Source organism: Aquarana catesbeiana, linkage group LG07 (assembly GCF_042186555.1).
Source record: "Aquarana catesbeiana isolate 2022-GZ linkage group LG07, ASM4218655v1, whole genome shotgun sequence".
In the NCBI taxonomy this organism is placed as follows: domain Eukaryota; kingdom Metazoa; phylum Chordata; class Amphibia; order Anura; family Ranidae; genus Aquarana; species Aquarana catesbeiana.
Genome location: NC_133330.1, coordinates 63,261,185 through 63,274,311, shown reverse-complemented (window position 1 = coordinate 63,274,311; position 13,127 = coordinate 63,261,185). Strand labels below are relative to the sequence as shown.

Sequence of the window (13,127 nt, the reverse complement as noted above, 5' to 3'; positions counted from 1 at the left end):
ACATGGACACAGGCCAACAGCTTTTTCTTCAGAATAACAAAAGGTTAAACTCTGCAACAAATTGCTTAAATCCCTGCAATGTACATAGACCACCCAGAGGGGATTTTTTTTTTTTGCATCAAAATTAGAGTTACTTTTTAAAGTTCAGAAAAAGAAATACGTATTGCTAACCGCACAATTAAAATATGTTACTATAAAAATGACCGTTTCATTATTGCCAGATACTACAGGCGGTGTTCTTTTTTTGGTCCCGCAAATGATAGCTCTAACTATAGTATAGTGCAGTGATCATGTTCTTCCCTTCATTCATTTACAAAAAGCCTTTTTACACAATGAATTGGTGTTCTGTGAATGGACAAGGGAAGATCCTGTTTTGTCATTCTGTCCAGTATTTTGGATGAATAAAGAATATAGAAAGGAATCTTTTTCTGCAAGCAGCACTGACCAATGCAGAGGGTTTTACATGAGTGCCATGTGCCTCTAAAATATATTTTTAATGTTCTTTCTTCTAGGACTTGGAAGAGCAAAGTCGCTTAATCGCTGCTTCCAGTAGACCCAACCAGGCCAGCACAGAAGGACAGTTTGTAGTCCTCAACTCCAGCCAATCAGAAGACAGCGAGCCCAGCGAAGACGGAAAAAAGAAACGAGAGTCAGAGGCATGAGAGCAGAAACAAGCAGAGACTTACCGGCAGTTGATGCTACGGCACAATTAGCATGTGAGGCAGAGAGATATACCAGAGCTCTTATTATTTGATTATTCTGAAAGCCTTTTTAATGAATATATGCAGCCGTGCGTTATTTGCCCTTAAAATCCGAATTTTTGCAATGATTTTGTGACATGTACAAGGACACTTGATCGCACTACAGAGCGTTTTGTCAGATTTTTGTTATTCATTCTGCTCTGAAATGCTCCAACAGACTGAAGATTTGGTGTTTTTATGTCTTTTTTCTGGTTTCCTTCGTCTCTTAGGCTTGTAACTGGGAGCGGGAGTTGTTCTATTTTCCCTTTATACTCTATCATTGTTGGTTTTTGAACAATGCAGATTTTCTGTATAAATTATTAGCTTTTAATTAATTTAAGAATGATATGGATTAAAGAGGTTCTCCAGGAAACAGCTGCTTTCAGATAAGGGTACAGATTTTACATCAGCCTTCCATTGAAGTTTTGAGCTGAATACCCTAAACTACTGAACCGCCTTTCTCCACTAATGACCTATTTCCCAGATAACTTCTTTAATCACAAGCAAATCTTTTTCTTGTTCTATACAGAACCATTAGATTTATCTTATTTACAAGGATGTGAGGGATATATCTGAATTTTAGGCCACCACTTCTAACCTGTTTTTGAACAGTGTAAGAAGGTTTCTTCAACACGAGGCATTGATGGGCGTGGTACAACTTTTATGCCATTCAGGATAGCTGAAACACAAGAAAGGGTCGGCAGTTCCTGATTACATTGAAAGTTGATACAGCTAAAACTGAAAGGCAACTTGTCATCATCATGAAGTCTCTGAATGATCGTATGTTTCTTAGTTTGCTAGTGTGCATTAGGTCAAGAGCACACAGGCCAAGTAATCTTGAAGAATGTTATTGAGTTTCAGCCAAAGGGAATTTTGCACACTTGTGTAATTTAGGGGCTATGCTTCAAAAATTATTATTGTTGTGATTTAATTAGGGGCTATGCGCTAAAACCTATTATTGTTGTGGTTTACTAAAACAAAATTCATTTATGTTTTCAAATTTGCAGTTTTTAGCTATTTACAGTTGATACATCTTCTTTAGTTCCTAAATCCTTACTAAATTTTATTAAGTATAAGCATTAGCAACTAAGCTTTATAGTCGGTGGCCGCAGTAGATAGGACCATGGCTGGTTAACATGCAGAAAAAATGCAAAGAATGAGTAAATTTCAGGTGTAACATCGTGTACTGTATGTTTTTACAGTGCTTTTCCAGAGAAGAAATAAACTTTCTACTTGCAGAAAAGCTAATACCCACCTAATAACTTAGGAAGCTGTAAGAAAGCTGAGGGTTTTGTGACAGCTGAGCCCATATCTGATGCTCAGAGTCTTTTTCCCCAGTTCAGGCGGCTTGGTTGTTAGGGGATGGCACATCACAGGTAACCATACACCTTTACTGAGAACCAGTCATCTCCTCCTGGTTGATCTCAGTTAAGGTGGGAGGAATATTGGCAATTGTTGGTATTAGTGGAAGGAAAAGTGCCCTAACATTGGTATTGACAAGAAGACTTTTACCAATCATTGGTATAAGTGGGATGAATCGTTCCCCGTCATTGGTGTCAGTGGGAGTAATAGTGCCTTGTTGTTGTCAGTGGAACGAAAATACCCCAAGGGTTGGATAAAGACAAACAATGGGCCATATCTTGCCCACAGCCGCAGTTTGCAGATCACTGCTTCAGAGGAAAGCAGTGCTGAATGAGCTACAGGACTGCAGACCTCCTTCTGAAAATGCGAGTGGTTTATCTTCACAGTCATTGACCAGAGCAGTCCGAACAGCTGATCTGCATACTTGTTCCAGGTCACTGACGCAAGGTACTAGAAGATCAGCATGACAGGCAGAAAACTAAAATTTTCCAAATTGTCCTCCTCTTAATGTGGCATTTTCTTGGATAGCCTCCCGTACTACCACAAAAGGCCCTTTGCTCTTAGTGAGTTTTTTTTAATGTTTTGTGTATGTACTTTATATGGCAATAGCCTTTTACAGTGTTTTGTTGAGGTTCTGTGTTTGTATTGTACATGATGAACATGTAAAGAAGTTGGATGTAATTTGCGATATCCTCATGATTAGGAGGCGGTTCAGTGACTAACCATTAAATAGAGGAAATATGTGCCTTACAGATGATAAACTCTGTAGGATAGTGACAATGTGATCTTTTGAAGATGAGCTCCAGGCAAGCAGCTAAATACACATTTATTTAAAATACCTAGAAGTGAGCAGTTTTACCCATCCAAGGTTTTGGTATTCTGTTTAGCCAGGTTTGTGATCTAGGTATCACCAGACTGTACAAGCAGAAAGGTGAAAACAAGGACATAATATGCAAATCTTCAATATGTTAATTTATCACTGAGCACAATAGCTCCAGTTGGGCAGCTCTCCACAAAATAAGAGCATCACTTGAAGATTGGGGTATCGTAGGATTAAAAATTAACATGTGTACAGTCTAATGGGAGTGCCGTATAAACAATCAAAATTATAAAATTTGTCAATGATAAAAACTGGTATTCCATTGACTGAATATGGACAGCAAAGGTACATGTGTTTGTCAGCATTGATGTTGTTACTTGATGCCCATTTCAATACTAATAAAATAAAATGGTTCACAGCCAGGAAAACACAAAACCATCAATGCATTTCGGGGGTCAAACTCTCCCTTACTTAGGGGATCGGTTTTAAAAAATGGTGGGAATGTCTCATAATATGTCTGTATTTTTACGTTTTTTTGTATCTACAAAAACTTTAATAAACTAAACACTAAAAAATGGCGTGACTCTTAGGATGACATAATCAACAGGAATTATTTTTTTTGATGGTGTGAAAGTCACAGAACACCTTGACCCTGAGTCACGAAAAAATGATTTTTCTACTGCTTAGGATCAAGGTGTCCTGTGACATTCACACCATCAAATAATTATCCCTGGTGATTATGCCACCTCAAAAGTCCGTTTATCTTTTTAAACCAAACCCCGAAGGAAGAGAGAGTTTGTTTGACCCCCCACACTGCACATAAATGTTCATGGTGGCTGAGGTTTCTGTGATGAGAGCACAATGACCGAGTCTCTAGGTATAATTGGGCTCCCAATCATGTGACAATTGGGACAGGTAATCACAGTGGTCATGTGATCGGGAAGTCTGTCTAATTCCCCCCCAATTTGATCCATTTAAAAGGCTGTAGTGGGCCAACGGAAAGGGGGTTATTGAATACATAACTGCTTTTGTTTTTTTAGATGTACCTGGAGTTCAGCTTTAATTGTCTGTCTTTAAATGTTGGTTGGTTGGATCCATATGGTTATAAGACACAGTGGGGGAGATTTACTAAAATTAGTGCACACCCCATTTGGTGCAGCTGTGCATAGTAACCAATCAGCTTCTATGTTTTATTATCAAAGCTTAATTGAACAAGCCGACACTAGAAGCTGATTGGTTAGTATGCACAGCTGCACCAAATTCTGAAACACCCATTTGTCTACTTCAGAGAAGTCTATTCAGGGTGGATTATGAAGTTCTAGCTGGCTGCAGTGTAATGCACTGTTTTTATGTTGGACGTAGTAATATCTTTATGTGTTACAGATTTATGGATGCAGAGAATCAACAAAATTCCTTTTATTTTTTATTTCTGTTGAATCTCTATTGTTGATAGATCTACAAAGGATCCAACATTTAAATCAGCAGCAACTTGCTTAACACAAGGCCTGATATATGTATTATCCCAGTGGCTCCATAAACTCAAGTGCTTAAAGCGGAGGTCCGCCGAAAAAAAAAAAAAAATTAAAAGCCAGCAGCTACAAATACTGCAGCTGCTGACTTTTAATATATGGACATTTACCTGTCCAGGGAGCCTGCGATGTCAGCAGCCGAAGACGATCTGTCCGTCGGCTCTCTGCTGCTGCTGCCATCCTCGGTAAGAGAATCAGGAAGTGAAGCAGTGCGGCTTCACTTCCTGGTTCCCTACTGCGCATGCGCGAGTTTCCTCACTGGTCCCTGCTGTGTTCTGGGACCTGTGTGTTTCCCAGAAGACAGCGGGGGAGGACAGAGTAGGCGCCAGAACTGGCGTAGGTCACTGCGATCACCGCGGTGATCTATGCCAGGAAGTGGGAGCAAATACCTGTATTAGACAGGTATCTGCTCCCTCCTCCCCCCTGAAAGTTGCCAAATGTGACACCAGAGGGGGGGAGGATTCCAAAAAGTGGAAGTTCCGTTTTTGGGTGGAACTCCACTTTAACAAAGCATTTGTGTCGTTTTCTGCTGCACTGTGTTGTAGGTACATCCACTTTCATTGCTCCCATTGGTGGAGCTTTGAGGATGTTTGAAAACCCAAAAAGCCAACATGCGCTTTCAGTGCCCTTGTATACTTATCCTTGTTTTTTACTCAAACACATAGCTGCCACTTGTCATAGATTTCCAGGGACATTCCCAGATTTATAGGATTTGTCCAAAAAATTGTTGGTTCCTGCTTTTTGGCGAAGACCATTTTTATGGTACAATCAAAGTTTTTGTCATCTTTGCATCTTTTATTAACTTTATATTGTAATCATTATTCGTATCATTGTGAAATTGTATTTTTTATAAAGTGACTGAAGAGACAATGATGTAAGGCGTCCTTTGATGGCTGAGGGTCACATGCTCAACGGCAAACTGTCCCTAAAAAAACATTTGAAAATGTTGGCTGCTTTTTTTAAGGAAGATTTTATTTTTCAGTCCAGATTGCACACAGTAAAAAAAAATATCTAATGGTTCGTTTCAGAGAAACAGGCACCATTAGTACTAGATTTCATCTATAGTTCATGCGGGTTCTCTCCAGAACAGTGATAGAAAGGAAGCCTGCCTTGACTGTCTCACCAGCCAATCAGAAGCCACCATACCTCCAGTACTGCTTGAGAGAAAAAGAGTGAATCTGATTGGTGGTTTGGGCAAAACAGATGATTCGTGTTTCAAACACTTTGTCAAGTGAGAGGCAGCATGATATACTTATTATACAACCAAATTCTTTTAGATTTACGTTCTGTGACCTCAGAACCAACATTATATAATTTGTGAATGTAATCTTTTGCACTAATCATTGTAAATAATACTGTTTAACTATCTGTTATATAATTTGATAAGGGAACCTAATAAATAAATGATTTATTAATGTAATAATGAATTATCCATAGTTAGCGGATTGACTGGTTTATATTGGAGGCAGATTGCTTGGTATGCCAAGTTATATTTTTTGGAAGCAAGTTATTTACTTCTTCTATTTAAACTGGTTATAGGAGAGATCTACTGAATTTAAATACTGTAGATGAACTATCACATTAGTATATAGAATTCTGCCAGTGATAATGATCACCATGCCATTGCGGTGATGAAATTAAAGTGCAGGAACCGTGGTCTGGTGAAACTCCAGGCAAATGGCTCAACACAATATAGTGATAAATACGTATGCATGGTCTTGTGTCTTTTTGCACTGCATAGACAGGTGACACCTTTATTTTATGGTTCAGCTTTGTGTCTTCCAGTGTCACCTTGCCCCTACTAACCTGCTAGTGAGACGGCATGATCACATTGTTGATTCCTGCTTGAGTGACCTGGAAGATGATAAAACTGCAATGCTGAACCAAGAGTTAGATGTGGCATCCTGTGGGTTGGACAGTGTACCAGAGTTCTGGAATCACAGGACAGGCTGAACAGAATTATAGTCCATTGGTAGGGGAAAAAAATGTATTTTTTTTATTGTGCATATAGCTGTTTAGCTGGAGTCCTGCTTTAAAAAGCAACTTCTGGGTGTGTGGTCAGGAGCACCTAGTACATACTTCCTACTCACTGGAAAGTCCTTAAAAATATTTATTTGTATCTGTTAGATCCAGCCGGCCATAGCGACATGGATGCTTCACTCCAGCCTCCTCTCAGGATCCTTACATTATTTTGTCCTCAACTTATCACAAAACTGTTGCTGAAGCCTTGAGAAAAGGGGAGTCCTTTGCCCAGAAATGTGTTCGCTGTATCTGGTGGTCTTGGCAAATAAAAGACATGAGTAAATTTCAAGCAGGATGGAAATTTGTACTAGGCGCTCCAACCCACACACTTAAAAGTTCTTTATCTTTTGAGCCATTTGACTTTCATGAGTAGAGAGGCAGCAGCCTAGGCCCAGAATTGGGTCTTCACTTCACCAACAAGCATAACTCCAGTGAGGATAACACGTTCTTCACTAAAATCAACTACTACCCTTAAAAGTCCAGCGTTATTGCACACCTATCAAACCTGCTTCAAAAATCAAGACAGAGCAGCTAATATACAGTCCAGGACTCTTTAAAAATGTTGATCTGTGTAGCCATGCATTTTATTTAGAGTAGACAAATCAAATATCCCCTAATATAATGTATACTGAATCAAAACAATGTGATATTTTTTTTATGCAGAAAAGCTTGCATTTTTCTAAATTTATTATGGCTATATGGTCATGTTGTGTTAATGCATTTCTTTTATTAGAGATGCTCAAGCTTTGGAAACACCACATTGGTTAAATTTGGCTCTTCAGTGCTTAAAAAACATACGTGTGCCATTAGGATATATCAAAATTTGAAAATACATTAGTGGCTTTAGAGGGGAAGTTACTATATAAAACTAATATTTTGGTGCACGGTAATAAGGATTATTTTCACTGTCTCTGTACTCTCTTGGGATGATCTCCTCTTGCACTTTCTTACCCTCAGTAAGCCCATGAGATATGCATGTTGGGCCCATTAGTTTCACTGGGGGTGTATTCCAATATATGGACAGTCACAAGAGCGGGGACACATGGACGGTACGAGATTGGCTGGAGCTAGGCTGCTTCATTCTTCCGTTCTTTGCTTAGGTTTAGGCCCCTTTCACACTGGAGCGTTGGCGGTAAAGCGCTGCTATTTTTAGCAGCGCTTTACCGTCATTTTGCTGAGGTTTTCGTCCGCTAGCGGGGGTTAAAAGCATCCCGCTAGCGGCCGAAAACCTCAGCAAAACGAAGGGTTAAAACGACCCGCAAAGCCGCTGCCCATTCATTTCACCGCTCCAAAGATGCTGCTTGCAGAAGTTTTTTAAATGTCCTGCCAGCGCATCGCCTCTGTGTGAAAGTGCTCCGAGACTGCAGGGGAGCCGCTTTTCAGGCGCTATTTTTAGCCCAAAAGCCCTGAAAAACGCCTCAGTGTGAAAGGGGTCTAAAAGTAACTGTTGTATTTGGTGGTCTCCCTTCTTCTCACTGGTTCCTTGCATGGTTGGAGGAACCTGTTGTGCTATGCTGCTTAACTCTTCAATATTGTGCATTGGGTAGCTGAATGTCTTCTCTGTTCCATTAAACAGGAGGAAATAGGCCTGAGTAATCCCTCTACTTAATTGGTGTACCACGTTCGATAGAAAAAAAAAGCTTTACACCAATCAAGGTGGTTTATCAGCCTTTATGCCATTTTCGTATTAGGATTACTTTACATGGACTCATCCCCCCTTATGTGGTAAATAGGTTTATATGAGATAATGTATTAAGGATGAGATTTTTATAACATTTTCTTGTATTTTTCCTGGTCATGCCAAATCTATTTTTTCTTTCTTTTTGCAATCTAGGTTTTGTCTGTTTCAAATGAGTAATGTTAAAGTTTTTGAGATACTGTTTTATGTGGTTAATTGTAAATGTGTAATCAGTTTGGAGCACATTAGATCCAAGGTGAGTCAGCACAGGGAACGCGTGTCACAGGACATTATGGACAATACACTAAAAATGTGATGTGATTTGGGTGTACTATGCAGTGCTTTAAAAGCATCTAATACAATTTGGGGTGGACTGGCCCAATAAGCAAGTTTTTAATCAATTCTGGAGATTTAAACCACCAAGTGGATGAGTTCCCAGGTCTCCACACCTGCTGCGTCCAGTATTAGAGGCTCCCATTTTGCATTTATTTTATTATATGGAGAATGCATTAGGAGGATCTGGAACACAAAAACGCCACCAGGCTCCATATTTCATCAAAATCTCACTTTGGGGAAGTGATTTCTTAAGCAAACCTGAACCAAAGCCTTTCCTTAACCAATATTATTAAAAGTAGCATTCAACATACTTTTAAAAGTTTTCAAAGTAGCTTGGAGCCCCTGCTGTAGTTCCATTGGCTACCAAGCTGATAAAGACTGTAGGCACTGCCATATTGATTTTGACTTGTGAGGCTGTGTGGTAGAGCTGGCTTTCAAATAGCAGGATGGTCTATAACTGCCTCCCAAGCAGGCCATTGTAGTAACACGGCAGGGAGGGAAGTAGTTAACACTAAAAAAAAAAAAAAAAAGAAAAACTACCAGTCATGGGCTCTCTGCCCCTCCAATGCTCATTGGAGTTATGGGCTGTGGAGCTCTAGAACCTGAGCCAGCTGCTGGTCAGGCATTTGGGTGGATCTCGCTATTAAAGACGGGATCCTCTCAGAGGCTGGACCAGCCTGGAGTTGGGCTTTAATGGGAACCCGTCAAAGGAATATGAGAGCTCCTATAGCTGACCTTATAATGTATGTTCCAGAGATTTCATCTTTATCCTCCTGTCAATACCTGGACACTGAAAAAGTATCAAGAAACCCAACAGACAGATGTTTGTCCCAAATCAGCAACTCAGTAGGTAGTGAAACACATACGTATGACAGTCCGGAACCTCCACCTTTTAAAAACAAGTCGGCAATGGCTCTACCCAAATTTCTATCTTAATAGGTTGCTTTACCAATTGTTCTCCCTGGTCCATTAACCCTCACACTTCCTATTCATTGCCCCTTTGTGCCCAGCTCTATAGCGTTTCTAACAAAGTTTATTTGTGAGCATAAAGTAAGCTGTTATAATTTTTTTAAAAAGTGCTTAGACAACATTCTGAATGAACTACCTTTGAGGCAAATTGCTAGAGAAATTTTATATAATACATTTGGGCTTATTAAAAAAAAGTAGTTCAGAGTACTTGTAAAAAGCAGTAGCTACAAGCAACCAATCCAAATACATCTGTCATTGGAGCTGTTAAAACAATGCAACCGTTGCCATGGGTTACTATGCTCCTGGCCTTTTTTTTGTTAGTGAAATGATTATCATGCCTTGTGATTTAAGTGGCTGTGATCTGTAAATAACACTCTATTGTTTATAATTTGTATGACTCGCTCATAACTTTTTTGAAGTCCTGTGTATGTAAATGTTATATGAGTTATTGGAAAGATAAAAAAAAAATTTTACTAAACAGACTTTGCAGCTTTCTTTTCCTGCAGACCTTGTTTGTCTAAGTATCAAATGAGCATGTCAGCTTTGCCATTTATCTGTATAGAGCAGTGATGGCGAACCTTGGCACCCCAGATATTTTGTAACTATATTTCCCATGATGCTCATGCACTCTGCAGTGGAGTTGAACATCATGGGAAATTTAGTTCCAAAACATCTGGGGTGCCAAGCTTCGCCAACTCCTGGTATAGAGCATTCAGTGGGAGAAAATGGAATGTAAACAATGCTTGGTGCAGCAGGGAGGCAGATGGGGTAAAGTCGAGTACACACTGGCCAAATGTCAGGCAACATCGGCTGGTTCAATAAAAAAAACGTCTTGACATTCAGCCTGTGTGTATGGCAGCTGGTAGGACAGAAGCCAGCCAAAACCAGCAGCCAATGGCTCAGAGCGCTGCCCGGAGTGTTCTGGCGGGGGGCCGTCCCCGTGTCAGAACACAATAGCACAGCAGGGGAGATCTCTGTACTAACATCAGATTGTTAGTACAGCATCTCCGACCTGAGCTGTGAAGCTTTTTTTCCTTTAACCCGATGGGTTGAAGGAAAAAAAAATAGTGGTGTGTACTAGGCTTGAGGGTCTGTGTCAATGGGCTTTGTTTGGGCTCGTGTCGATGGTTTCAGTTTGATATCAGTGTAAGATGCTTCTGAGATCATTCAGAATCCATTGACGGCTGTATATGACCTACTTGAAGCAGGATTTGCATTTCCATAGATTTGTATGGGAGAGAAAAACTTGCTTCATGTTACCAAAAGCCCTTCGACACCCTTCAAGACCCTACAGCGGAACTGCTTTTGAGGTCTTATTTTGGGTGTAATAGATAAGGGGCAGGGGGAACCCACAGAGGGTTTTAATACAAAGGACAGATGATATAAGAATCCATCAATAGTTTGTTATAGTGATCATTAATTGTACATCTATCCTTGCTTTTCCCTTCTGTATATTTGTATATTACAGATGCTATTAGAGTATCCTGTATATGAAAAACATACCGTTTATATGGGCACATAAGAGACCTAGGATTAACAGACGACAGCTCACATTACCCAAACTATACGGAGGACTGGCAGTTCCAGACCTTCGTAAGTATCAGCAAGCAACCCACTTGTCCAGACTCATAGATTGGAACCGCCATAGCACCACCAAGCTATGGACCCAATTAGAACAAGCCCAGTGTACTGTACCTTTAGATAGAGCCCCATGGTGCCATGACTTATTACCTAGGGATATGAAAAGTCACCCCCTAATAGGAGTTACCACACGGATCTGCTCATCTCTTTTTGCTAGACCACATCTTACGTCCCTTAATACCCCACTACGCCCGATTCTGGGTACTCCAGAATTCAACCCAGGATGTACGGATCCAATATTTCGCTCCCTACGCAATGCAGGTTACTCACAAGTATCCCATTATATCGTGGGTGGACGGTGGCCCTCCATAGAGGAGTTGATGAGACCGGAGGGGCCGTTCCACTTGGATTTCTTGAGAGCTTTACAGCTTAAACACTTCCTCAAGACGTTACCCCCTCCCGAAAATTTTGACCGAACCTTGACTACATATGAAATATACTGTTCAGGAGAGGGTGTCCTCCCTCACACATTGTCAGCCACATATCAATTGTTGATTACATCACCAGAGAATTACCAAATCCCCACCCTCAGGACATGGGAGAGAGATATGCAGTGTAATTTTACGTCACGGCAAAAACAAAACATACTCTACTTTACATTCAAATCCTCTATATGCACGAAAATGCAGGAAACTAATTATAAATTAGTAACCAGATGGTACAACACCCCTGACAAACTGCAGAAAATTTTCCCATCCTCCTCGGGAATTTGCTGGAGATGCGGAGAGGAGCAGGGCATGATTATTCATGTTTTTTGGACATGTCGGAGGTTGGAGCAGTTCTGGAAATCCATACAGCAGACGATACAGAAATTTACGGAACGCCAAGTGGTGGCGGACCCTGGTCTTTTCTTGCTGCACGCCCGCCTCTACCATGTCCAGAAAGACATATAAAAAATCTCTGATCCGACATCTTCTAGATGCGGCCAAGGCTTGCATCCCCCTGCTGTGAAAGACCACCAGACCCCCAACTGTGGGTATGTGGTTAAAAAAAGTAGAAGACATAAGGAAGATGGAGGACCTTATCCTCACTGCCCGTAACCAAACTGAACTATACACTAAGACCTGGTCGCAATGGCTTATATACATATTCTCCACTGAGGGTCAAAACTTACTGGCAAGCTCGTAATCAAAGCAGAACGTGGAAGCATACTGGCAGCAGCTTCCTGGTAGGCATGTAAGTACCAAGCAATAGGTGGGCGCCGCCTCCGTGTTCCCTGTCCCCCCCCCCATCCCACACGTGATCCACACCTCTTTCCCCCCCACTCTTTTGAACGTGCTAATTCTCAAACTTCTTTCTCTATCTCTTGACTCTAATATCATTCTTCTATAATTACTGTTTCGAAAAAAAAGGAAAATGGCAGGAAGGATGGGGACAAACAGATCTTTTTGAGACTCATTCCAGGGGTGAATTTATTATACAGACTGTAATAACATATACATGACCCTGAAATGGAAAACTATATTGTCATGCTCTCAGTTATGTTGTTGTAAGAGGCTGCGCCCTCAAATTTTTTGTTTATGTTTATGCTGACACTTCGGGCCCTTGCCCCTTCCTGCATTTGAATAAACTTATATTTGAAAAAAAGAAAAACATACCATTGCTCTTAATGCACACAGCAACACCCCACACTGCTAAAACGAGGCTCACTTGCCAATATAAACTTGTACAAGGATATCGTTCTCCAAAATGTGCATCTTTATTTCACAAAGACTCATTAACAGTATCATAATAAACATATTTATACCTCATGATGTAATATGTATACATTATATACTAGGAGGTACTCCCTTTTTTTTTCTTCCTCCGTAGACATAATAATCAATAGAGCATAAAATGAGCTTCCCCCTCTCCAAAACGTTCCCTGAAAGTATCTCCCAAAAAATGAAATTTTTGTTGCAGGGGATGCCTGAAATACGACTTGTATCTTAGGCAGACTTCTGGGAAAATTGGTGAGCCAATCACACAAGCAGGAAATGTTTCTGGGGGGTGGTCAGTACACATTCTGTGTACAGAACAACTCTAGATAG

The 13,127-nt window shown here is 40.5% G+C and overlaps 1 protein-coding gene across 2 annotated transcripts in view; it reads left to right on the top strand.

Moving 5' to 3' along the window:
* Window positions 1-9,934, top strand: part of APPL1 (adaptor protein, phosphotyrosine interacting with PH domain and leucine zipper 1) — a 78,079-nt gene extending 68,145 nt beyond the window's left edge. The window contains exons 22-23 of one of the 2 annotated variants that reach the window (XR_012235242.1): window positions 513-4,059; window positions 4,173-9,934. Coding sequence is in view for 1 of the 2 variants with exons in the window: in XM_073592251.1 (XP_073448352.1) it covers window positions 513-662 (150 nt within the window). In the remaining variant the exon portion in view is untranslated. Of the gene's footprint in view, window positions 1-512 lie in introns of both variants that reach the window. The other variant, XM_073592251.1, reaches the window with a different exon arrangement.
* Window positions 9,935-13,127: the final 3,193 nt, after the last annotated feature.